Genomic DNA, 27,167 nt, shown 5'->3' on the forward strand with positions numbered 1-27,167 from the left:
AGACCACACTCATCAAGGTGGGCTAACAGGTCTGGCCACCACCCATCTGAGAAAAACCCAAGTCTGAAAGGTGCCAGGTAAAGATTTGGTCTAAACTGGTGGCCCTGAGCTTTCAGAGCCAAATACTTTTGGTTCCCAATGAGCTGCTCACCTGAAAAATCAATATAAGTTTTCCAAATGTAAGCTTTCCAGATGCAAGGGTAATAAATCCAGAAAGCTACACGTATGTGCAGCTCATGTAGTTACTGACATCAAAACTGAAGCATTTCAGAGAAACATGATCCTGTTCTCTGTGGAGATGTGTGGAACTTCATTCCTGTTGTTGGCTGGAAGGAGCAGAATTACAAACTCCGAGGCTGACACTGTTGGGAGTGGGGATTGCAGGGGGCGAGGGGTCAGAAAAGGCCATGTGGTTGCATTTGGCTGTAGGTGATGGTTTGAAGCTGTGTCCTGAAGGAAAGTGCTTTTAGCAGAAAGATTTCCAAATGGTGTTTGCCCTAGTTTTGACAAAGATGTTGGTCAGGAAGGAATTTTAATATGATCAGTGCTTACAGGCACACAGTTGGAAATAGCTTAAAGGGTCCACCTTTTCTTCCTTCTATAAGTGAAAAAGGGGAGGCCTCTTCTTCAAAACCTACTTTGTTTTAAACAAGACTGAGTGTATTGTTTGACTTGACTGTTGGGTTTCCTTGAACTGAAACAGGCCATTTCATGTCATTTTATCTGCCTTTTTTCATGCATTTAAAACAGGGCCACTGCTAGTTCCCTGCCTGGTTAGGAGTTAAAAGCACAAGTGACATAGTGCTTATGGGATACTGTGTATTTTTAAGACATGGAGCTCTTTCAGAGGAAGGAATTAGAATTGGAATGCTTCCAAAATCCAGTTTTAATAAACTGTGCGTGACTTCAAAAAGTAAAAATTCCTTTCTTTTCACTTTGTTGCTCTTCTCATAAAAAGAGTTGGGATCTGTGTGCATGTGCCTACATATGGGCATGCTGCATCACCACTTGGGGCACAGGTTTAGGATACTGACTGGTGGGATTGTAAAATCACCTGCCACAATACCTTGCTTTAAGGGCCGTGACTTGCCTCCTCTTTTCACTTTTGTTCACCAGTTTGGGATAATATTTGCAAATGATTTGTTTCCAAAGAAAATGAAGTGTTTACTGCAGGAATTTGAGGCTGGCTCAGAGCTGCTTGGGATGGACCGTTCCAGCTGTGGTTATCCAGCACGTTATGTGCATCCAGCGCTTTGTTTCCTCTGCCTGCAAAAAGTGCCAAGGATGTCACACATGGCTGGTTTGCCCCCTGCCTTTCAGGGGAGAGCTAACCCTGCCTTTCCAACTCGCAGTCCTGGAATTATTTGTTAAAAATTCCTGACTGACTATTCAAAGCCTTCCTTATTCATGCCTGTGCAAAGGTTATTAGGACAATTATTGGGAGCTAGTGGTAGCCAGAGGGCCGATAACACAGCCGAAAGTAAAGAGTGACGTGGTACATGGTGTCACTCTACTGAGGCTTTTAGAGGCTGCTCCCAGCTGCTGTACCTGCTTGGTGCTGTTTGGACAGAACAAGGCTTACAGCTCCCTGTTGTGTGCTGGTGGTGGGCCACACACTCACCTGCCTGTCCCAGCAGGAACTGCCTCCAAAACAGCTTCCCGGGGCTTGGGTCGCTGGCTGGGGGTGATGAGATGCTGCTGGGAGAGGAATAAGGAATTGAAAGAGGATGTGGGTCACATTTTTGTCAAATTCTTTGTGGTGTATGCGTTGTGGCGCGATGCCTCTGGAAAAGTCAACAGCACTTCAGGTTTAGTCATGCCCTGTGCTTATTATAGTCCTGCTGAGGGATTCCAGCAACTTGCCAAGTGCCAGTGCCTAGCACTGGATAGGCATCCCAGCCGCAGAGCCATCTGCCTCGTGGGTTGGGAAGAGCCTCTGACAGCTGGTGGAGATGCTGGATGGGAAGAGCTGGTGCACAGACAAATGAGATGCTAATCCCAAATCGGGAGAGGGGGGTGATCCCAGCCGTGCGGGACAGGGATGTTTGCCTGGCAGGTGTCTGCAGACCCGCTGGCTCCCCAGAACAGGCGTTCCTCTCCTCCTGCCAGTGCTGGCCTGGTGCTCCCAAATCAGTCAGCACTTGGGCAAAGTGTGAATAGAAATTACATAGCTGAGAATCTAACTGTGCCCTGCCTCGGTGCGTGTGAGAGTCATCGGGAAGGTTAACGTGGGGGTTTCTGCTTTGTAAGCTGCAGGAAAAATCTTCCTGCTTGCTTGCTGAGCTTTGCCTGCAAGGAGAGCGTAGAAAGCACATGAGAAAACTCTCCAGGGAATGAGCAGCAGAATGGGCTTAGGAAGGACAGAGTGCTGTGCTGAAGTTGGGTTTTCAGCAGCTGATATCTTCCAATATGAAGTTGCAGCCCAAAAATGTAGAGACAGAATATAAAAATACAGCAGTGAAAGTGACTTTCCATGCTAATGGCTAATTTTGCTTTCTGTTTTTAACTCTGCCCAGAGTTAGCTTTGAATCTACTTACATGATGATGAAGACATCAGCACTGCCTGGTTTTGCGAATCAGGCTGGCATTTAAATGCAAGCTGAAGTCTATTTCTGTAAGTGTGATGCAGAGCACTCTCACCAAACTGTTAGAATTTCCTGCTAATTGTAGTGCTTCATTTCTGGCCAACTGCATTCCAGAATGGCCTCTCTCTAACGTGCTATTTACTGACTCTATTTTAGTAGATAAACTCTACTAAACTCTCCAGCTTAGCAATAGCAAATTTCTCTTCCTTGTGCAGTGTTCTAAATCCCCTTTAAACTAGAAAGAAATCTATAGGCTGATGTGGTAATTTTGATTTATTAACTTGAGGTAGGTATAAACTCTTCCTGTTGGAATGTTGACAGCGTTTGGCATTGAATGGAGATGCTGGCACGTACTGTATAGGCGGCCTGAGATCTGTAATAAATACAAAGACCATAAATATTTAAGGCCTATTACATCCCATCCTGCCTTTAACACATCCTTTAGTACCATTTAATGGGAAATAACTTAAAGAGATCTAGGAGAAGAGCTGAAAACGAATCAGTGACACTCTGTTACTTGTGGAAAATGGAAATAAGGTTCTAAGGCAATGCAGACCAGCTCGGTGCTCCCTACAGGGTTGGGTTTGTCAGCACATTCTTGGCACAGGGACACCTGACCCGACCCAGACCTGGCTCTTGGGCTGGGCTCCGGGCAGGGGTCGTGCCAAAGGGCAGAGGGGGGCAGCCTCCAGCCTCCACAGAGCCTCCCTCAGACAGCCCATCCTGTCTCTGGTTTCATGTTTTGCAGTCCCAGAGTCACGGTGGGAACAGCCAGCCATGCTTGTTTGAGTTGGAAGGGACCTTAAAGCACATCTTAAAGCACGTCTCCAGCCCCTGCCACGGGAAGGGACACCTTCCACTCACCCAGGTTGCTCCAAGCCATGTCCAACCTGGCCTGGAACACTTCCTGGGATGGAGCAGCCACAGCTTCTCTGGGCAACCAGGGCCTCACCACCCTCACAGGAAACAGTTTCTTCCTAATACCTAAACCTTCCCTGGGTCCATGTTAAACCATTCCCCCTTGTCTTGTCATTCCTGTCCTGCCCTTGTAAAAATTGCTCTCTTGTTTAGAGAATGTGTCTCTTCAGAGTTGTTTTGAGAGTTTGGAGTGAAGCCTTCTAATGGGAGAGACAAGGCAGCCAACAGATTCTTAGCACTGGAACCAAGTTTCTGTTCTTTCCAGTGGAGAAGCAAGTTCCCCTTGTTTCCCTGTATTTATTGGTTTGAAGGACTGAATGTGGTCAGAGCAACTGTTAAGTGGAAAGCAAAGGTTTCCTAACATGAAAAGCAAGTCTTTCTAGGGCTTAGAATTCCACATCTGTAGCCTGTGGTGGTGGAGATGGAGCTAGGGGTACCAAAAGCCCTGTTTTCAAATTCCTTGGCTTTTGTCTTCTTCCAGTGAGTCAGTATCTATTTCTGTGTGAAAAATTCTGACATGAAATACCTTAAAAGCACTGATCCCTACAACAATAAACAATTAAAAGGAAAAATGGAATCCTTCCTCCAGCAGAAAAACAGAGCCAAACATCACTTCCAGGGAAGAGCGTTTTGTGATGTCCTTGATAACAGAAATAACAATAAAGGTCAGGAGAGCTCTGCCATCCTGAGACGTGATGTTGCTTGCTCAGACAAGTGGCCCCTGCTGAGACTCAGATCAGGTACGTCTGATAATGGGGATGGAACAGCCGTGTTTATTTTTGGAATGTGTCAGAGAACCTGTTTCTGGTCCTTGCTCTTCTATAACAGTCAGGTATTTATTTACATGGTCGGAAGCTCCAGGGCTTCTCCCGTAAAAAGGAGTTGATGTATCTGAACAGTTTGTACCTTTCCTTCCCCTTTGTGTGCTGATGGCATAAGATGTTAGAATGGAAGATGGAAGGGGAATGGGATATGCCTTATCTAAGATCATAACATTGCCAGAAAGGACGGTTTCACCCTTTGTTTATTTGCAAGGAATTAAATTGTCAATATTGGTGGTGTAAAATCTAATTTTGGGAGGATATTCCGTATTATAAAATATCACGATGATGCGGTGGACATAGAAATCTATCAAACTATTTGTAAGGTGATCAGGAGTGCTTTTTTTACTTCCCATATTGAAGGAAACAAATCAGGAATTTCATGGGTGGCCTTACCCAGTGAACCAAGTGTGTTTTGAAAAACTGAATGGGTGAACATGTCTATGCCTGGTTGTTTTGTGTATTTGGACCCTTCTCTTTAAAAATCTTAGCAGCTGTTTTGAAAATTGATTGAGAGCACTGCATTTTCGTTTGAAATACAGACAGTATAAATATAGAAGTCAATGATCTATTCAAACAAGCAGCAGGAAATCTGAATATACTGGTGAAATCTTATATTGAAAAACCTTCACTTGCCTTGTTGGACATGAGAAAATGACTGATGATGTGTAAATTGGAAAAGATCTTAGAGGAGAGATGGTAAATAGGGCCCAGACTTAAGCAAGCCCAGAGAGAGTAAGGGAGAAAGACAAAGCCAAAGGTCAGGATCTCTCCTAGAGCCCTCAGGAAAGATTTGGGGACCCTTGTGTAAGCAGGGACTGGATTATGAAGGATGTGGTTCAGTTGCCAAGGGAAAGGGACTGTGCTGTTTGGCAGCTGATGGCACTTCACCAGGAAAGGTTAGAGAACTGCAAAGTCTGGACACTTTTTGTGCTTTTAGGCACTTCTCCTTATGAAACTGAAGACAGGCTGTTGTTTTGTCTCTTCAGAAATGCTTTGTTTTCCTGTAGTGCTTGGGGGTCTGTGAATATGGTTTTCTTTATGACGCTGAGAAGCTCTTTTGAATCCAAGTGCCAAGGTTTTGGGTCTCCCTTTTACTGAAGGTGTTCAGTCCAAGGAATGTGGTGGGCACATTGAACTTCTCCTGGGTGTAGTTGCTACGCAGTGTTTTCTGCTCCGACTGCTCTGATTTTGCAAGTGCCGTTGCCTGAGTGTCGTGGATGAAGTTGTAGGGGTTGCAAGTGCATGGGACACATTCTCACTACTTCCTGGTATTCACTAAAACCAGTGGACTTGAAATAAATAATGCTCAACCGCTCTAATTTTAGCATAAAATTAAGGTAAGTTGTTGGCCAGCATTATTGTTCCAAAGACAGTCACATTATGCAAGAAACCAGCAGGATTCATAGGCACGTTCTGCTGGAGAGTTTTCACACAATATCCACCATAAACTGTTGTCTGTTGCTATGAAACAATCTGAGAAGATCAAATGGTGAATAAACATTGCACAACTCATCAAAGAGATGGAGAAAGGTGCAGAGAGATAAGGGATGGAAGTAATTGTGGCACTAGAGGTAGAGAGCCGAGGCTGGAAAACAGCGTTGAAGTCGTGTAGGCAGCAAGGAACAGACATCCTAGTTAAAACACAGGTGAAAGTTCTTGTAGGAAGCTCTATGCCTGGTACTCTGATACTGATCTCATGGTATCTTAGAAGCATTTCTTCTTTCCATACAAAGGAATCAGAAAATATTTCTTAAAAAAAATGTATGGGAAACTTAAAAATGTGGATAATTTTTTTTACTTTGTTCCATCTTGTTGTTTAGTTAGGAGCTTCTTCATCTTAAAAGAATGACTGCTCTCTTTGTAATGATGCTCTTTATAACCTGAATGTTCCACTGTGTCAGAGCATCCATGCTGACAACACAGAATTGTCTTTGCTCACCAAATCACCCCAGACTCGTGCTTCTTTCATGTGTTTATGCAGATTTATTAAGTCCATTCTTGTCATCCCTTAGCAGAAAAGATCAAACAGAAGATAAACCACTCATGCCTGCAGCAGCATTCCTGTCTTGGCCAGCTGCCTATTCTTCTTCTTCCAGAGGCACATTACTGCATCCCACCCAGGAAAAGTGCTCTGGTAAAAAGTTTAGCTTTGCTCTGTGCTCTCAGGGTCATCAAAGAGAGGATCTGGCAGGTTGGCAGAAGCGGGGAGATTTTCCAGCAGGCTGTTAAATGGCCATGGAAAATGTCTGACCACTCAAAGGGAAGGAGGATGGAGTAATGTCAGCTCTTTGGTTGATGAGTAAGAGAAAGCTTTGGCAGGTTTTTCAACCTGGTGTTTGTCTGAGCTGGCAAAGAATTTCAAGTGATTTCAAGAGAAATGGATTCCCCCACTGATTTCACTGGGTGCTAGCTCTGACTTGGAGATAATGTTTTCTAAATTGAGTTAAAAACTTCCCTGCTTTCCAATACAGGAAGGGGAAGAAATATCCTGTTCAAAAGAACCGCAGAGGCCATTTCAGAGCTCTTGTTTCTGGTGACCTTTTAATAATGCACAGCAGGACAGAAAGAAGCAGTGGTCAAGTTCCTTGGCTTCAGACAAACGAACCCTGTTTTCTGAGCCTGGGCTACTTCGGCCCATGACATTCATGGCACGTAACATTTGACAGGCTTCCGGTGGCAGTTGTACAAATGTGACAACGGGGTGTCAGCTCTGAGAGGAAGGAGCCTTTTTATGTCTTTGCATCCCAGATAAATCCCCTTGTGTTTTGAGTTTTGGCGTCTTCAGTTGATTACTCATGCAAAAGTGTGAGGGGAAATACTACAGAGCTAATTATAATCACTTTTAATTAGATCCTGCAGCAACCCCTGCAAGAAATTTTAAGTGAGCGATGCACACACTCTGCGAGATTAGTGCTGCTTTGCAACCAAAACCATGGAATCCTGGAACAGTTTGGGTTGGAGGGGACCTTAAAACTCATCTGGTTCCAAGCCCCTGCCGTGGAACGGGACACGTGTCTCTGCAGCGTGTGGGCATGGGCCCCAAGCCACAGAGCACAAGGAAGTGTTGGAATACATGGACCTGTAAATATGCTGCTGGTATTTGGGAACTTGGTGGGGCAGCTAACAAAGCAGGGATTTTTGGATGAAATTCCTGGTGACACAAGAGTGGGAACCATTTCAAATATCCACTCTGTATTCTGAAACCGTTCTTAGGAAACTGCTCTATAAAAGGTCTTGCAAAATTACCTGCTTAAACAAGGTGTCCATTCCCTGCCTCCTGTAGCATTAGCAACAGGAGTGAGTGGTGTTATTCCTGTGAGGCAGGTGTTGGACAGGAAGTATGGAGATATGGTTAGCTATAAGTCTCCCATGTCTCTTCTTCCTGTGATTTCCTCTGTCACAAAGGAAGTGCTACAGGAAATAATTTTGTCACTGAAGAACTGGATGATTTGTTGTTGTTAACAGGAAAATTCTCAAGATTAAAATGAGCCCTCATTTTTGAAAGCCATGAACTTGTAAATAGATCAATTGGCCCAAGTTTTCCAGGAAATAAACTTGGATCTTTAAGGCTGTGCTCAGCGCTCCCTCTGGAAGGGCTGAAAGGCAGGGCTGCGAGTGCTCTCCCTCATCTTCAGGGGCTCTTGTGCTTGTCAGTTCTCAGGCTCTGAGAAGGAAGAGCTCCTGGTTTTTCCTTTGTGGAGATAAAAGCATGGAGAAGTTTAAGGAACTTGAGCAGGGCTCTGGGTGAGTCAGTGGTGTTTTCTGAAATTCAAGTCAGAGTCTTTAACTCTGGTCTCACTGGCAAATCAATTGAGAGACTACTTAATAACAGAAATAAGTTAATTCCTTTCTTCTTTGGTTCTCAAAATGCCTTCTAAGAGGATTTTTGTATCTTTCTTTAGGATCCTCATTCTACAGACAGCAGCACAAGTGTTGTTGTTTCAATTTATTTAATTTTTTTTCTCCTTTCCTCACCAGTATTCATTTTAGGGCTTGTCTTGGTTTAAGACAACCTAAGGAGAACGCTCTGGAATGAGTTGCCTCCCCTTACAGGTTTAACCAATACATTTTCACCAATAAGGAACCAATACAAGTAGATACCAGTGAAAAAAATATCAGTTTACTAACAAGAGGATCAGCAACAGGCAGAAATAATATTCAGTAAGTTCTAGATACAGAATTGCTACATCTCAGAACCCCATGAGGGAAAGACCTGAAGTGCTCAACAAGTGGCAGCAGGTTTTCTTGAGAGCCTTCCCTCAATACTGGCCAAAAATCAGATGAAAGAAATATGTTCAGCAAGGGCACAGTACAAGTGTTCAGACTTGCAGACAGGATCCATATAAACTATTAATTTTCTGACAAATAGATGGAATTGTGTATTTTAAAAATGTTTTCAATGCTGCCTCAACAACTCAATGGATAAAAGAGATTTATTTTTGTTTTCTTTCTGAAACACCTCTAAACAAACATGGTTGGGACTGAACTGTGTATTTTTCCGAGTGCATGTTGGGCTCCTTCATGTTTTCAGTAGGGATTTAGTGGGCCATACAGAGAAGTGGTGAAATCTAGGGATTGAGCTGGCCTGAGTAGGGATGTGATTTGTTTCGCCTGTCATTCCTGTGGAAGAGATCCAAAACTCTCTGCTAGGATGTCCGGAGGCTTGGCAGGACGGGGTGGTGCAAACTGAGAGGGAATCTAACTAGTGCATACAAGTGTCTGGAGCATGGGTGTCAAGAACATGGGGCCAGGCTCCACTTTCCAAAGAGGGGAAAAGAGTATGGAACGGGACATGGGACACGGAGCTGAGTCTGGCATTGGTCTTAGGGTCCTGGTGATCCACTGCTCCCTCTGGAATGTATTCCTGTCACAGCTCTGCGCCGGCTCCCTGGCGTGTGCCCTGCTGAGCAGGGGCAGGTTTGGTGTGTCCTGTGCTAGAAAGGGAATGGCTTTCACTTAACCTTTGCATCTCCTTCTGCAACTCATCTTTAAGGGCACATCTGGAGTGTTCAGTACCACAGCGTGTCTTAGTATGACCCATTACTTGTGTGACGCCTGTGCCAGCTGTACAAGTGAGAGATGTACATTTTAACAGTTAAAAATAGCTGGGTTTGTTACAAATCACCCTCCCCTACCTGGTATTAATTTCCATGGAGCTGAAGAATTTTAAATTCTCCTGCTTTCTGCAATGGCTGCACTCTGAATTCAGAATATTGCCCCTTCCAAACTGAGTTTTAATGACATCAACAGTAAGTTCTTTCCAATGTACTGAAATCCTTAAGCCTTAAAAGAGACATACCTGCTGGATACTCTGCTGTGTTCTTTTTCTGTGCCTTTTCACTCTTTTTCTTCTACCTTGTGCCTTTGGCTTGAGCAGGATTCAGTTCTTCATTAGGTGTTCTTGGACTAGGATCAGTATTGCTTTGGCTTTGTTCCCCAATGCACGTTAATGTAAGGGGTTGACAATTCAGATTTCCAAAGGGAAAAAAAAACCAAACCCAAAACAGAATAACCTGACGGGCTGGTTGTTGGGCTGTGTTTACCTGTTCAGGTGTATCAGACTTGTATATTCCCAGGAAACTTGGCATGCTGACTTCATTTGTACCAGGTATGAAAACACTGCCGTGTTTCTGCTTCCGAAACCTGTACATGTCAGAATGCATCTTCCTGTGGACACTGAACTGGGATAACTCGGGGGGCAAAAACCCGGCTAAGTTTCCTGCACCGCGCACTTAATGTGCCAGCCTGAATCTTATTTCTAGAATTTATTTCCCTTCTCATTTCTATCACTTAGTGCCATTCCCTAAATCAATAATGTTTTAAAATGTTTTCAGACTTGTTTGCCACAAGTCCTAGCAAAAAGGTAGCAGGAAAAAGTGATTGTTGTGAAGAGTTAATTATGGAAGGAAAATCTCTTCTGAGGCTTAACTGGAGGCTAATAATGAGTTTCCATTGCCTGGAGGTGCACTGGAATGAGAAGGAAATGGGAAAGGCAGTGGAGTGGGGTGAAACTGGTTTTGTTTTTTCCGTGCTGGGGATGGCAGACGAGTGAGTCCGTTCCTCTCTGTACCTGTCCATGGCAGGTGGGAGCATCTCCCCAAGTGCCTGTTCCATCCTAAGCTCTGGGGAGCAGAGGCTGTCAGCCTCTTTGTGCGGCTCAGCGGGCTCTGGGGCAAAGCAGGGTGCTGGCAAGGGCTGTGCAGGAGTAGCCAAACACTGCAGCCCACGCTGGCGTTACCACAGCTACGCCCGCCGCAGGACTTCAAAGGGAGAGGCAAAAAACAGCGCTCCAGCCAGACGTGAGCCCAGCTGATTCATGCTGCCAGTCAATTCCTTTCCAGACACTTGCAGTGTCTCAGATGGAGGGGAAAAGGGATTTCCTTGGGAATGGCTTCTGGGTTTGGTATTTTATCTCGTATGCTTGCCTTGAAAAGCGAGACAGACACAAGCCCTGTTTGCTTGTAACTGCTGAGTAAGGTATGCGAGGGGTTTAGGTAGAAATGGAAGCAAGGTGTACTCTACGCTCCAAGAGAGCTGGCTGTGGAGAATGAATACAATTAGAGAATTTTACCCATCTTAGTGTCTGCGATAAGGGTTTTGTGGAGGCATGTCTTGCATTTTGAATAAGTAGTCAAGCCCTTGCTTTTGGGTTCAGAACCAGGATGAGGGCAAGTGTAGGTGCAATGAGGAATAACCCAAGTGACATAAGGGAGGAGCCCTGTGGAGTCCACTGTTGAACCACAGGTCTCCACTGTCTTCAGTGCTTCTGTACATGAAGAAAATGTACATGCTGGCTCCCAATGCCAGCTCTTTCTTTTTGGTGGCAGGTGTTTTCTGGCCTCCATCTGCAACTGGATGCAGCTTTCCCTTCTCATTGCTGCTTCTGCTTGTTGTCAGCCTGGAGCTGAAACACGAGATGGCAGTTGTGCCGTGTCCTCACGGCCGCGCACTCTGCCCTGAGTGAGGTGGGATGTCCCCTGAGCTGGGGTCCCACGGCAGCAGTGCGGGGAGGGCACACGGCAGGGCGCGGGGCTGGCTTGTGGAGGGACCACGTTTCCAGGAAAAACGCACGAGGGGACGGATGGGCTGAGGTGAGCGGGGTGAAGGGTCAGGTGAGGAGCTCAGATCAGCCCCAAGATGGGCAGTTTGGCCCACAGACAGGCAGCCAACACGTATTACTTACAGCGTCACCGGGCAAAGGGCTCGCCTTTCACCTGTGGCATCTGCAGAGCAAATTGCAGCAGTGGGATACTGCGGTTTGTCCTGGACCCCACGCCCTCTGTGCTGGCAGCAGAGAGACTGGGTGTTGACGGGGTGTCTCCCACTTTGGGGCTCGCCCTGATGGTGGCAGGCATTGCTGCTCTTGCTTGGCTTTCAGAGGCTTTCATGGAGACGCTCCCACAGCCTGTTGGGCAAATGAAGCAAAATGTCACGGGGGGGAAACTATTTTGATCCCTTTCATTGGGGGGGTAGAGGGCGGGAAGAAGTGGGTTATAGTAAATGTCATACAGGCCTGGAGTGTGCCTCCAAGTGGAACAGCGTTTGCTGGGCTCTGCCTCTCTGGACTGGAGCAAATGTGGAAGGCGAGCTGCTGTGAGCCGTTGGTGCTCCTGCTCAAAGAACCCATGGGACAGCTGGATCTGTGGAGGGACTGGAGGTAGGTCTGGGCAGCCTGGTTTGGGAAGGGACACTGAGAGGCAGAATTGATCAGGAGGGGTACAAGGTTCTCCAGTCTGAAATCATAGCTCTGCCTGTTCTCTCTCTGCGCCAGACTTGGTATTTCACTAAGTTTTTCCTGTTGATACAGGTCATGACCTGTGTAAGACTCTTCTCAGGTGCCAGGTCTTTTATACCAGTTCTGTTGTTGTAACAGGAGAGCTTTCCGGAGAATTTAGGAACTGGAGAGTCCTCAGAAAGCCAGCTGTGGGGTTTTCACAATCCCTTGCCTCGCAACAAGTCTGAAAGAATTCAGATATCCAGTGGAAACCTGTCATTTTGCTGTGTGTTCCTGCTTGCTTAATTGCTGGTATGTGGATGAAGACAGAGTGATTTCATGAAAGTTCATTTTTTTTTTTATCCCAAGTGTGATCTGTCTAGCCTGTGCTAGCATTATACAGTTATTTCTCGGATAACATCAGCCTTGTGGCTTGTTGTCAGAGGCAGGTGCTCTTGAGGAGCCAACTTTTTGATCTGTTAAAATCATTCAGATAAGTGGTATAACATCTCCCTGGAACACAGGGATAGCAAGATAAACCATGTTCCGTGTTAGGAGAAGAAAGGCTGTGTGCCTCTCTGTATCTCTCAGAAGCTGTTGAATGTTTTTCAGCATTAATCTGCAGCCATAACGACCCAACTCTAACCTGCAGTTATTAATTGGGAGCAGAGCCAGCAAATGCTGCAGAGTTGGAGCTGATATTCTGAGAACTGTGGAAAGCAAAACCAAGGAGAGGAGCAGCAAAGGGAATTGGTTTGTGATAACTGTGTACAAGGAGCAATGAGGGACAGAGGAAGGCAGGGGACGTGTATAATGGGCTCTGTTTCTCAGAAAGTCCTAAGTGGGAAGACACGGCATGAATAAGCCTTGGAGTCATTCCTTTTCCGTACTGGAAAGCCTCGCAAACCCTCTGCATGCTGAAGATGTGCAACTTGATAAGGTATGACAGATTGTGCTCCGAGTGTGACAATAGTGAGGGCACGTCTGAACACAAATATTTTCCTTCTCCTGTGGAAAACGTTTGCAGTGGAGCAGGGGAACCGAAGTGCTGGGATATATTGCTTATGCCACACCAAGGGAAAAGACGGGACTGACATCCTGGGGGAGAGCTTTGGAGAGTTGGTCTGGATGCTGCCACCGCTTTCCCCAAGAGTCACAGGGCAGAGACCGCGCGTTGTCTGCAGGGGTTGCTGACCGGCTGAGGGTCTCTTCCCTATCCCCAGCTGCATCTTCCACCTGCTCCCCACCTCCAGCACAGCCGTGAGGGCAGGGGTGGCCAGGGTCTGCCAGGAGGCTCTGCCTTGGGACTTCCCTGACGCCTGTGCTGGGAAACGAGAGCGGCCGTGGGAGCGCTCGGGGCTGTGGCACAGGTGAGAGGGTGGGGAGCACAGCGCTGGCTCGCTGCCAGTGCTTCTTGCCATTCTTCCTCCTTTTCTTTTCTCTCCCCACCCCGAAGCATGGGAATGTAGTAATTGCGTTTTGACCCAGTTTCCAAAATCACTGTAGCATAGACTTTGGCAGGGGGGGCTGGGGGAACCACTTAGGAATGAAAACCAGCCATTAGCTAGTACCGGAGGGGCAGGAGCAGCAGCAGACTGTTACAAGTATGCACTAACAGCCTTGTAGAACAACTGTTCTCCTGCATGTTTTTATGGGAGGGCAGGAAAAAAGGTAATTGCATTTACATTTTTTTGATATTTGATCCCTGGTACACAAACCTTTCGAGCCTGAGTTCAGGTTGCCTTCAGCTGAAGCCCTCTAAGCATAGAGGCTTGTGTCAAGTGCCTGGATTTTCAAAACTTGGCTGGAGGTTTCCTGGCAGCCTTTCTTGTGGTTATTTCTGGTACCTCTGGCTGCCAGTTGGAACGCAGGGCTGTAGATCTGTGGGGAAGTGGAAAGGGATGGGTGTGAGTGCCTGTATGGAGTAGCAGCCCTTAATAGCAGGAGGCTTAGGTTAAGATGGGGTTTTGAAATGCACGGAGACTTGGGGAGCAGATGTAAGTATGAAATCCAAACCAATTTCCTCATTCCGGCTATTAATATGAGACGGAAAAAAAGGTCTTTTGAAGTCATTTCAAGAAGCAGTTAATGTCTCTTGGAATCTCCCCAGCAACTCAGTGAGGAGTCTTGGAATTTAACCTCTCAAAGTGAGATAGGTGGGAAAGGAGGAAAAAAGGTCAGAAGACATTGTCTTGAGGGATGGGAATGCAGTGTCCCTCAGCTTCTGCTGCCTGGTGTCCTCACTGCCTCTGTCCCTGTCATGGACAGGACACATTAGGCCTAAGGTACCACCAGTGCTTGAACATGGATTATGCTGCCTCTGCTGCAGGGGAGAAACAAGGGATGTCAGTGCCCCAGGCTTCATCTCCCAACAGAACCAAGGCTGTACATGAAGACATCGTGCCCTGGAGAGCAGCTCTTGCCTGCTCCACTGCAGAGCTCAATAAAAGGTCTCAGAGGATGAGCTGGTAGGTGCCTTGAGGATGTCCCTTCCCTTGGTGAGGATGGATGGGAGCTTTGAGGTGGGACCATATGTGTGGGGGAAAAAGTTCAAGGCTTTGAGAAATGGAGATAGTCCTCATGTGTTTGTATTAATCAAATTATATGTGAGATTCTCCAAAGGCAATATTTTATTCTGGAGTTGTACAAGCATAAAATGAAAGCCTGCCCTTTGACAGCACTGGTATTTTCTTAAAATGCTCCACCAGAACATGCTGTCCCAAATATCTGTCAATACTCGGTCATGCCTGAGCCCTAAAGCACACAGAGCGGGATGTTGTCCCAGGATGGTCATCTCCTGTTGCTACACAAATGTTGAGGTGAAGCCCGAGTTTATTAGTTTTTAAGGCAGAAGATATTGTTTCTGCACATTTTTATTTCATACAGTGCCTTAATTTCTATTAGTCTTAAGCTGATATGCCTTGGATTTATTTTGCTTGGAAGGCTGGAGAAGCTGAGGCCAGTCAGACATTTCATCTCTTCTGTGTGACAGCTCGGTCCTCACGGCTGTTGTTGCAGGTCAGTGCACCTGAGGCTCCACTGCCTGCCCTTCCCAGTGCTTCCAGAGCACCAGGCACTCCTTGGCCTTCAGCTCCTGCTCACCAAATTGCCTCCTTCCCGGGGAGAGGAGCTCGGATGTGGGTTGTCGGCTGCAGCCTTCGCTAGGGACTGCTGCTGGAGTAGCAACTGATGGAGGAGGTAACCACAAGAGGTATTTTTAAATAGGCGGTTTCAGCAACAGGTCTTGTGGGCAGGTTTCTCATCTTAACTTCCTGGTGCTGCCTCACATGAAGTGCACAGCTTAGTGATTGCTGGATGTGGGGAGCGACTCTCAATGCCATGGAATCACCGAGTGGTTTGGGTTGGAAGGGTCCTTAAAAAGTCATCTCATGCTAAACCTCTGCCATGGGCAGGGACACCTTCCACTAGACCAGGTTGCTGGATATGTGTCAGGCAAGGTTTTCATACCTACAGGTACCTATCCAAAGGTTTCCCAGTGGAGTGTGTGGCTTCTGGAAGGTTTCAGCTCAGGTCTCCCTTTCTTTGGGATGAATCCCAAAGATCTGGGGCTAGATGCTGGGGGCATTCCTCATCTGCCCGCACTTGCAGGAGCTGCTGCAGCAGAAGGCTGTGGAGTTGGAAAGTGCATTGAAAGACCAGCTGGCTCTCAGGGGTGCTTCTTCCTTGTTTTTTGGCCTTGTTTTGGCTTGGACAACACATTTCTCCAGTTTCACTTTCACTCCGATTTTTTTTCCCTAGAATGCTTTGCTCTTCAGACTGCCCTGAAGTGGCAAAGCCCTTTTGGAGTTATGTACGCTCCTGAGGAACTGTTGTTTGCTCTAAACTAGACTGTTTCTGCTGGAGTTGCCTGACAAATAATTTAAAAGTCATTAAGTCCTCAAAGGTTTATTTATAGAGTACAAACTTCTGGCTAAATGTGACCTGCCAATGTTTGGTTTGTGTTTAGGAAATGTTGATATAAAAGATGAGAGACAGAACAAGAGATGTGAAAATCCAAAGCAGTGAATGATGCTGCTGTTTAATTATTTGAAAAGAAAAGAAAACATTTCTGATGACCCAGGATAGACAATAGGCTAATAGACTGAAGCCCTAGGCGAAGGGAAAAAAACAAAACCCACAACCAACAAACCAAGCCAGCCTTTGTTGTGGGGCATCACAAATTGTGTCCTCCTTAAAAATTATTGGGAGTTGAGAAACGAAATGACAGAAGAGAAAATAGGATGTATTGCAAGTACCAGCTGCTCCTGGGTAGCCTTTTCCTCTGTGTCCAAAGAGGGCCTGCAGAGGGAAGATCGGGGAACACACGAGAAGTTAACCAGTGGAAACACATTTGTCACTGGGAGTAGAGTTTGTGTTATCACAATAGGAAAATGGTTAAATGCAAAGAGCTGCGATGAACTGAGAAAAAGAAGAAACATTGAGATGAGTATCTGTTGCTTGAATTGGCAAAGTGAGAGGAAAATAGTGTTCCAAGAACAATAACCTAAGTGGCACTGTAAATCAATCAATGGTAGGCTGACTGGAGCTGAGCAATATAGATGTCCATGGATTTACTGTGTAGTTTGCTGAGGTGGTAGTTTGATAGCTGTTTTCCCAAGAATCCATTGTGAGACATCATCTGAGAAGGCTGCTCAGGTGTGTAAATGGTTGGATGAGGTAGAGAAATTGGTGATTTATTTGTGCTACTGGTGGTGTATTTCAGATTTCCTGCAGTTGACATTTGGCATATCCAAAGCCCTGTGGGGGTGTCCCAGATGGCATTTTTTAGCATCAGGAAAAGATGTAGTCTTGAATTAAGAGGATCACGGTGACCTGCCATTCAAGTTCCTCATTCCTTCAGGATATTGGATGCTGAAGACCAGATGCTCTGTGTTATAGAGGCAAGGATTCAATTTTAGAGAAGCAGGCAGGAAGCAGTGTACATCAGGGAAAGCATTTCTAATCCTGATGCCTGTCACCATCTGCTTGTGGGAAGATATCTTCAACCAGAGGGTAAGAAGGCTGGTTGGGGGCTGCTGTGTTTTGAGAGTGGAAATCCAAGTAAGTTGTAATTTTTGTCTGTACAAGTCATGTTGTTGGACTTGGCCTTCCACTAAGAGTGGGTGAGATTGCTCCTCGTCCTTCCAGTCAGTGATAAAGTATTAGAAGCCTTCCTGAGCTGGTGCTCAGGAGGTAAGGAGCATCTTGATAAAGACAGTGGTGTTGTTGCTCTGGAAGGATTCAGTGCTCAGAAGAATCGGTCTGGATCACAGTGCAGGTGCTCTACAAAAGGGCTGAAGGGATTGTTGGCCCATCCTCCTGAGCATTCTCCGTGGCTTTTTTTTTGGCCCAGGGTGCCAGTAGCTGAGGAATGGGGAAGAGAAAGAAAATGATCAAAATGATAGCTGGGGACAAACTGGGAAAAGAAGAAATCCTCCTGGTGTAAATTCTGCTCATCCCATTTGCAGCCCAGCCATATCAGGTGTGTAGTCCATTATTACACGGATACAATGAGCCGTGTGCTCAAAGGGCTTGACTGCAGCCCTGGATTTCCCTCCTACCCTGGGAAGGGAAGGGATCTGTGTCCCTTCTGACCTGCTTTCTGTCTGAACTCGCTCCAAAGCAGAGAGCAGGTGGTGTGTTTGAGAGCACAGAAGTGCCTCAGTCAGCTGGGCGGCTTCCTTAGCCCTCTCCTTCCAGAGCAGGGGGGAGTATTTGTTGTCCCGGTGTCCCAACAGTTGGAAGTGGCGGAAGCGTGCGTTTCGGCATCCTACGCTCCGGTGGGTATTGCGGGTGTAGGAACAAACACACTTTCTTTATTTTAACAAAGCCCTGCATTTTTGGCTCTGGCCAAAGGCTGCTTTGGCCTCGTTCCCTGTAGCACAGAGCAGGACACAACTTGAGGCGTATGAAATCTGCTTTCTCCCTGGGGCCGGGGCGTTGAGCTGCCCCTCTGCTCACTGCTGAGGGGACACCGGCAGCTCAGCCCCTCGAGGGGGGCTGTGCCCGGGGCTGGCTGCGGATCCGGGGGCGCTGGGGGGGACGGGAAGCAGGGGTGCTTCCCAGCAGAGGGCTCTCCAGCAGCACTGCCAGCTCCCAGCCTGCGCTCTCCTGGCCCCAGCAGCTCCTGGGCTCCTGGCAGAGAAGGATGCACGAGGTGTGGCAGTTTGGTGTGCTCGTGGAGGAGCTGCTCTTGCTGGAAAGATAAGGGGTGTTTTTGCAAGGAGATGGAAGCATTTTAGAGAATGCAGTCACGGAGGTTGGTAGGAGACTGGCGAGGCTTGCTCGCAGGTCTCTGCAAAGCCCAAAGCAGTGTTGCTTCCCAGAGCAGTGGAACACAACTTGGGTTTTCAGAGCTCTTGAGGTGAACAGTCTGTACTTTCAGTAGCTAGCAGAAGTAGTGGAAGGTACCAGAAGAAATTGCCCCAGCTGATGAAATCCCCGTGGCTCTTCTTGTGCCCTGGGTGAAGGATCTGCTGTGACCTGAGTGGCTCTCCAAGTGCTCCAGGATGGCTCATTGCTCTCAAGCAGACACGGTGCATTATTCATGAGAAGCGCATCAAGCACTTCACAAAAACCCCCTTAACCCTCCAGAATTCTGCTCTGTCTTACCACAGCTAAATGTTTTTCAGCACCTCCTGTTTCTGCCTTTCATAAATGAGTGAGCAAGGGCACGGAAGTCAGTGGGAATTTGGCGGTTTTTCTTCCAAGAGCCCTGGAGTGGCTTCACAGGGAGTGGGCAGGCAGGGCTGAGCAGGTGCTCTGACAGAGCCAGCTCCCCACTGCATGTTGTTTTCGCTGCTAACTGAGGCAGCACTGTTAGGAAAGTTTCCAAAAGCAGTGGATTTGCTCACCTTAGACCTTTACTAATCAGCTGTCAGGGAGTGCTTGCTGAGATGCCTCGTTCTGTCTAGATTTCTTGGGAAGTGGATGGAAAGGACGGACAAGTCCTGATTCTTGGTGACTTGAATACAAATGGGAGAGCTACGGAGTTGCTTTTTGTGGTTCCCTTGGAAATCAGTGCTATTGTACTAATTCAGCTGTAATGCTAAGGAATGCAGTGCAGGAATTTGTTGAGTTCAGCAGCTGAAAGGGCTGCAGTACCCATGTCTATGTAAAATGGACCAAAACACCCCTGAAACCTCAAGGTCACGAGGAACAGCCGTGATCAAGGATGGAGTCCTGAAAAGGTGCTCCTGTCACCATGACTCGGCACTGACGTTTGTCAGCCAAGGAAGATAGCAAAAGCCTCTGCGATAAGGACAGCTGCGGGCTCTCGGCACCTAGATCCTTCCACTGAAATCTTTTTATCCCCTGAAACTTCCTGACTTAGGCTGAATTGCTTCTGACTTAATCCAACGCAAATATTTTATCACTGGGTAGTCTGCACAAACCCTTGGAAGTGCGGGAGCTGCCAGTTTCCATCTCAATCAGCATCGCCTCTGACCGACAATGCTGCGGTCAGCACGAGCGGCTTCCTAGGAATCTACCAGAAATGCTGCAAGATATATTTATGGAATAACCTGCCCACAGGGAAAGTTTTACCCTACCATTTCCAGCGAGCATGCGCATGTATGCGCTCTGTAATCTTTACCATCAGAACTTTGGCTGTTCTCATTATCCACACGCATGTCAGACGCTGTCATTGTCAGTGATACCTGGCGCGACCTCGCTGGAAAACGAGTTCCTGAGTTAGCCCAGTGAGGATGAGAAGGCAGACCAGCAATTCTCGTAGAGCAGCAGGCATCTCGGTGAAGGTGTATCCTGTCCTGTGTCCCGCTGAGGCATTGCCTCGGCCGGGATGTTGGCGAAGGCCGTCGGCACAGCTTTTCCTCGCCGAGGCTCTGCGAGCGGGGCTGAAGCCAGCGGGCTTGAAAGGCAGGTTCAAACAGTCAGCCAAGCTCTTCCCAAATCCAGCTGCTTCCCTGTGGCCTGCGCAGGGAGGGGAAAGCTAGCGGGCCGCTGTGCTGAGTGATGAGCTCCTCTCCAGTTATTAAATCAAGCAGAGGAAAATCCTGGAAGCGGCTGGGGAGGTTTGGAAAGGGAACGTGCGAGCCGAGGTGTGCGAGCGGTGCCAGAAGGTGCATAGATACATGCGTCGGACGAGTCAGCTCTCGCCAGCGGGGTTTTTTTGCCAGTCACAGTGACAGACAGGATTATTAGTGCACTTTTCTGTGCACAGAGAGCGTACTCATTTTTAAACTGGGTCGAGACAACTGCCCTGGCTCTTGATTTAAGGACTTCTGGAAATGGCTCTGGAAGCGTTTTAGATGATTAAACGCAGCAATGTTATATTTAAAGACTGACTTGGAATCATGCATCCTGATGACAAAACACTTTTTTTTCTTAGCCAGAAAATTCAATACACAGGTTTAAAATGCCAGTATCTGAAGTTACAGAGAATTGTGAGGAACTGGAATTGGTACAGCTATTTAGGTTTGTTTCTGAAACAGTAAGCTAAGAGCTGGCTGCTAAGAAGCAGTGAGGTGCTTTCACTGGGGGGTCACAATGCTTGGGGGGAGTCCCAAAACCCTCGTGAGTTATCTAAATGGTAAAAACCAACAGCAATTTTCTCAAGGAGCTCCCTAGTTTATTTACAAGTGAGGTGAAGTGAAGGCACAGACTAACTGGCACATCATTAGGGATTTAGGGCGTGGAGAGAGAGCAGTCCTTGCTTTGGAGCCTTTGGAAGAGGGAAGATGTGCAGTTATTTGGGTTAGGACTTAAGTACACAAAGCTTCTCAACTGATGTGGTGCTCTGCTTTTGTTAACACAGAAACTGTCATTAATTGAATTCAAATATATTTGTAAGTGATGGGCATCACCACTGTGCCCACTGGAAACTCAGTGGCTGTTGAAAAGCCGGTTCTTAAAAAATTGGATTTATTAAAGGGAACAGAGGAGCCCAAGTCCTGACCCATTCATGCGCAGACTGTGGCTCTGAGCTCTTCCAGGAAAACATTTAAACAGCATGAGGGGACAGTGACTTAAAGCCAATCGCTGGTTCTCGGTGTCTGGGGACAACAGCAGAAAGGAGAGGAGGAATTTGGCAGGGAAATCCTTCTGCAGCGCTCTCACTCCGCTCTGCAAGTGCCGTGGTTTCTGTTGCTGCTGCTTTTTTTTTTGCCTGGCCAATGGGTTGCATATCATTCCCTAGTACAGAGTTTGGATGGGTGACAAAGGTGGAGCTTGGTAGCTGAGGAGCAGCTGAAGGGGCAGTTGCTGTGTGGTAATCATAAACCCCGCTGAAGCAGGGGAGTTTTCCCCCTGCGGAGCTACAATAGCCTCCTTTGTTCCCCCGAGAGTCCGTGTACTTCCCACGATGGATCGCTGTCCTGCCATGTTCCTTGTGAGCCGTTCCTGGAGCCCCGCGGTTTAAAAATAATTCATGGATCTCGTCACCTTGGCCGGGACGGTCAGGCTGAGTGCAGGAGCTACAGCTGACTGAACAAGATGTGGGATATTGGCACCGCTTCTCCTGTCCAACAGCAGTGTGGAGGGAGCCTCTGGAAGGGCCATTAGTGTCCATGGAAGTGTCTGGGTAGGAGAGAGAAGGAAGTAGGACGAGGCTGGCAAGCAAGGTGAGCCCTGCCATGCTCGAAGCTAAGGAGAAGCAACACGTAAGGTACTATTTCCTGGGAAAACTATGCTGAACTAACTAAATGACGCTTCTATTTTTCCCCCCGGGTTTCTTGTTGTTGGGTTTTTAATGTTTTTGAGGTTTTTGTTTGGTTGGTGTTTTTTTTCCCCCGTGCCATGTGCTTGTGGCCCAGGAGCGCCCTGGGTGGTGCGTTTGCAGTGGCAGGGAACCTGCCGTGGGACTCTCCCGGCGGGGCTCCCAGGGAACGCATCCCCCCTGCTCAGGGGGATGGCATCTCCCGGCCTGAGGCACAGGGTGCCCGCGGCCGGGGCCACTCCCAGCCGTGGGGGGGGGTGTGTGTCCGTGTGTGTTTGTGTGTGTCCGTGTGTGTCCGTGTGTGTGTGTGTGTCCGTGTGTGTCCGTGTGTGTCCGTGTGTCCGTGTGTATGTGTGTGTGTCCGCTCCGCGCTGTGGGAGCGCGCACCTGCCCCGGCGCGGCTCCCAGCTCGGGGCGGGGAAGCGCGGCCCCTGCCCTCAGACTCCTCCTCCGGGCTCCCCGCCCCGGGCCCCGTGACGCCGAGCGCCGGCCGGGGATGGGATGGGACGGGACGGGCCGGGCCGGGATGGGAGCGGGTGAGGGGACGGCCGAGCCCGCCGGCGGCTTTAAATGCGGGTCCGGGCCGGCGCCGCCAGCACAGGCGCGCTGCTCGCTCGGGCTGCCGCGGGCGCGCAGCCGCGCCGCCGCCGCCACGGCACGGAGGGACAGGTGTAGGACCGCCGGCATGCCCCGCTGAGGCCGGCCGCAGCCCGTCCGCAGAGCCCCGGCTGCCCCGCAGCCCCCGCCCGCCGCCAAGCTGGAGGAGCGCCGCAAGCCCGAGCCCCGGAGGTGAGCGAGCGGCAGCGGGGCTGGGAGCGCCGCGCCACCCTGCCGCCTCCTCGGGGGCTTCTGCGGTGCCCGGCTCTGCTGGAGGCAACTTTCAGAACGCGTCGTGCTGTTTGAAAACTTTTTTTGCCGTTTCAGTTCGTCTTCAGTGAGTTGTTAGCAGCCGCTGAATAGGCAGCCTCGTCTTTCCCGGGTTTCCAGTTTTCCACCTGGTATATGGTCGGTCGTACGGAGTGTTGTTTTATTATCCAAGACCAGCTCTTTGCTGTTTGTTTGCCCTTTCTGTGCTTCCTGTGAAGCGCTGCCGTCCAGAGCGAGAGCACCCGGGGAAACGAGGATTTAACCATCTTTAGGCTTGCTCCTTTTTCCTTTACAACGCTAGTTACTAATGGGGTTTCCTTTTGTTCGGAGCGCATCCCTTTAGCGCTGGCGTTCAGGAGGAGCCCTCGGATGTGCGGGGAGCTCCCAGGACATGGAGAAAGGCAGCGGGCTCTCCCCGGAGAGCGGAGCCTGGGGCGCGGAGCGGGAGCTGCTCCTGCTAGTGGAGCTGGGTGCGTAAGGAGCAAGGTCGGGCCCTGGGGCAGACCGGAGCAGGAGCAGCTCCGTCCCAGAGCTGCTCCATGGACTATATATAGCCCATGTATATATCTATATACATATACAATATATATATATATATACACAAGTACCATATATATTGGTGCGTGTGCTCCCAGCTGCTTCGGAACTGGGTTCTGGTTGCTCCTATAATGTACATATTTTCTGGTTAGGGAAAAAAAAGAAAAGAGAAACTTTACTAGATGGGTTTAACAAAACGTGCAGAGCTGTATATATTGTGTGTAAGACAGAATGTGCTGCTAAGTGTTGGTGTGATAGGCTGTGGGAACATACCTAGCTCGTACTTTGTGTGAGATCAGTAGGAAATTGTGCATAAAGAATAAGGTAGAGAAGCCCCCTGACCAAAACAACCTTCAGGCTCCCAAACCCCAGCAACTATTGAGTGAGGGACTTCATTTTATTCTCCCAGTTTCCAGTCCTGCGCCGAATGATTGAACAGGACTGTTTGCATCTCTGTTTGCTCAGGGCATGTATGTGAGCTGATCTCTTCTTGTCTGTGCCCTTCCTTTTCCAAGCTGCCATTCCATGCTCAAAGACTTGTTCTGGTGGCTCCTGGATGAGATGATGGAAGAGGTAGTTTTGCGAAGCCTGGTTTTCAGCTGGTGATTTTAGCTCTCATCAACTGCACCTGCTGGTGAGGGTCAGTGGGATTGGAAGGGCAAATGCTAGTGCAATCTGCAGGGATGCTTCTTCAGCTTCCTAGGAAGGAAGCACAGTCTTTCAAGTTCCAAAAATAAAAAATAGGAGGATTTGTTTGTAACTTACGCTTTGCTCCTGCTGAATGTGAATTTCACATTTTTAGAAGCAGTGGCTGGACTTTAGGGAGCTGCATTCCCAAGATTTCAAGGGATTGGCAGCTGTAGCCTGCTGACCTCAGATGAGTGGGGAGCAAGGTGGGGTGAGGAGGAATTATGGATTTTTTTTTTAATTTTTTTTTTTTTTTCCCCAGCTCTGGGGAGGAGGGATGAAGCTTTAATTTGTGTGCACAGGGCATTCCTGGCAAGGTAACACCCTGCACTCATCCGGTCTGCTCCCAGCAAAGTCCGGCAGGATTTTCTGCAGCTCAGAGCTGTGCAGGTTTTCCCTTTAAACTTCTATGTTAGAATTTTAAATCTTGAAACTTCTCTGCAGCTGGAAAGCAGCCTCCTATACTGGTGCTGTCTTGTGGTATCACTTGCGGCAGGTTTTTAAGAGGAGCTATTAAAATGCAGTGGGTGTAGGGTAAATGCTTTGGTTACTGATGTCTTCAGCTGATAAGAAAGGGTTGAATTTATGAACAAAGTGCAATTCAAAGAAAAACATCCCTGTGAGGAGGAAGAATCTATAACTCCTTTTGTTTTCAGATCTACCTGTTTATCAGAGAGGGTGGAGGAGCTGAGTGTGTCTCTGGGTGAAGGTTTTCTAATGCTGCCACCCTGGACAGCCGTAATAAATAATATGCTGGAAGGTGTTTTGAGTAAGGTTGCGAAGGAAAATTGCTGCATGAGAGGCTAAAGAAAAAAAAACCTGTCCTTATTTTTCTGCCAGTAAGTTTGCAAACAGCTATTTGCAGTCGGAGGTGCTGCCTTGCCAGAAAGATGCAGTCATAAAGGCAAAGGTGTTGTTTTGAGGAGGGAAATACTGGGGGAAATGTGCTGTTTTGGGAGGTGGGTGCCCAAAACCAGGCCGTGTGGGTACAGCAGCGAGGCTCCTGTGTGCGTACGTGCCATCTGTTAGTGCGGATTTGCTAGTAAACCAATTTCTCTTCCTTAATTTAATTCCTTGGATTTTATGCCACGACATTGTTATGCACGTCCAAATCAAAACAAGCGTGGCTTTTACTGGTCTGCAGTCCAATTCCTCCCCACGGGCTGGGAGAACCAGAGGGCTTGGAAGGAGGCTTTGAAGGTGCCTCGTTGCTGACGGCGCTCCGGCGCCGCTCGGTCCCTCGGTGCCGGTGAGATGCCTTCGTGGCCCCGCTGTGAGAGCATCCTTGTCACGCTCCAGCGACCCGCCTCGCACGGATTTTCTGCCTGCATTAGGTTTAGAACTTGAACTCTTGCTTTGAGCAAATTAAAAGGGTTCTGATAACTCCTCGTTCCAAGTCAATTAGCTGCTTCCGGCTTCAAATGCACTTAGAAGGCTGGGGAGGGGGGGAGTGCTCTTTGAAAACCCAGTAATAGCAGCTGATGGTTAATATTGATAAAGGAGCGCGTCTCTGTGTCACTGTGCTGCGTCTGGTGGAAGGGAAGCTCCTCTTTTGTGCTCCCTCCAAACGTAAGGACTTGGATGGGGAGGCTGAGGTCTTTCTCTTGGCTCTGCTAAGAAAGCTCTTCACTGTGTGGCTTGAAATTGATCTACAGCTATAAAATGGTCAAGGTTGTTGTGAATTCCCACAACCACTCAAGGCAGGGTTTCTGCCCCTGCCCTTGAACTTTGAGTCACTGTAGCATCTCGTTTCTCCTGAGTTTGCTCAGGATTGTGCGCAGTTTGTGGCAGGAATGCTTTTTATTGCTGTTGGACAGTGTCAAAGACAATTACTGCGCCCATAATTGGGTGATAAAACAGTGCGTGGCATAAGTAAAAAGCTGCAGAGCTCTTGTTTTTCAATGGCTTAATTACATTAACTGAAGAGATAAAAATGTCTTTGAATTACTATCCCACAATTATGAGTCTTTCACATCAGGAACGTATTTGAACATGCCATAGGGACTGGCAGAAGTTGCATGGGGATTTATCAGAAATTTGAAAATCAGAGAAAACTGCCTCTCAGTTCTTGGCTTTCAGTTTGATTTGGAGCAGTGGATTTCTGTCCAGCTTCAATAGACATGTGAATCCATGCTGCTGGAGTATGGCTGAGCACAGCAGAGGAGGTTGCAAATGGCCCTGGTTTTAGCTGATTGTCTTGTCTCACCAGAAAAATCAGAAGAGCTGATTCCATGTCAGCAATATCAGACTCCTATGAATCTGCAGCACAAATGAGCTTTCAGCCTCTGAATTCCAGAAATGTGTGCTCTTAGGAAAGTTCACTCTGCTGCCAAGGTAAAACAGAGACTGAGGGGGGATTTAAAATAGATTTATTATTTATATATATATATATATATATGGAGAGAGAATATGGCTGATCTATATATTTTCTATTCCTAAGGAGATCCTTTTAATGGGGGAAGAGAATTTTCCAAATGTTCCAAACCCGAATTGTATTATATAACTAACTTTATGGGGGAACAAGGTCATATTTCTGTTTTGCTAGCATATAATAAATACTTGCTAAATACTCTGTATTAATTCTGTCTTGAAATAAGCCTTAATTGTCCTTCCATACCATCCTTCTGGTGTGCCAAAGTGAGTTGAAGAACTTGGTGGTGGGAATTGTTCCATGAGTTCTTTTAAGACTGAGGATTACTCGAATCACTTATTTCTGTTATTAACGGTGATTATAAAAGCTATTTCATTTTATTCAGATTATAATTAGTAATGCCTTGTTATTAATACACTTATGTATAATATATAAATAATACAGGGCTGTGGTAGCTCTTCTTTTGACCTCTGCGAGGTGGCTGCTGCTCATCGGTGAAGTTAATGAAACAGGCTGATATTTGATGTGATTGCTCCCTGGGGGAGATTGAATTTTACTTTCTTTTGAAAGTTTTCATAATGAGCTAATATTACGCAAGAAGTGCTGGTGGGTTTGCATGTGCAACAAATCTTTGGGTTGTTTCACTTAGGAGTTATTCCTGTGGTGTGTTCTGTCTTTTTCTGCTACTTTTTCTGAGTAAAACATGCAAACGCTTTGATTTCGATGGCTGTGCAGGCGTGTAATCTGACGTCAAAGACAACAACTGAAGTGGTCTTGCGTGCCAACTACCTACCTTTACTAATTTTTTTCAGTTTTCTCTCTTTTTCTCCCACTTTTCTCTCAGTAGGTGCAGAAACAGAACTTGGTTCTCTTTTTCAACGGTGTGTGCAACTTGAAGATTATAGTATTTTCCCCTTAAGCTTTTTTAATAAGTTTTTACGTCATTGTAATCACATCTTGAAGGTTTACTGAACTCATTTCAGCTCTT

General features: G+C 47.5%; 1 protein-coding gene across 12 annotated transcripts in view; it reads left to right on the forward strand.

Annotated features, from left to right (window-relative positions):
- Nucleotides 1–27,167, forward strand: part of SLC4A4 (solute carrier family 4 member 4) — a 146,558-nt gene that overhangs the window by 9,900 nt on the left and 109,491 nt on the right. For 2 of the 12 annotated variants that reach the window (XM_086890755.1, XM_086890756.1), the window contains exon 1: nt 11,966–11,984. The exons of 4 other annotated variants lie outside the window; for them this stretch is intronic. Coding sequence is in view for 1 of the 8 variants with exons in the window: in XM_023927085.2 (XP_023782853.2) it covers nt 21,635–21,666 (32 nt within the window). In the remaining 7 variants the exon portion in view is untranslated. Of the gene's footprint in view, nt 1–11,964; nt 11,985–21,267; nt 21,667–22,190; nt 22,507–27,167 lie in introns of those variants that run through there. 6 more of the 12 variants (XM_023927083.2, XM_086890759.1, XM_086890753.1 and 3 more) reach the window with 5 other exon arrangements.

This window comes from Cyanistes caeruleus, chromosome 5 (genome assembly GCF_971803275.1).
Source record: "Cyanistes caeruleus chromosome 5, bCyaCae1.hap1.1, whole genome shotgun sequence".
NCBI classification, from domain to species: Eukaryota; Metazoa; Chordata; class Aves; order Passeriformes; family Paridae; genus Cyanistes; species Cyanistes caeruleus.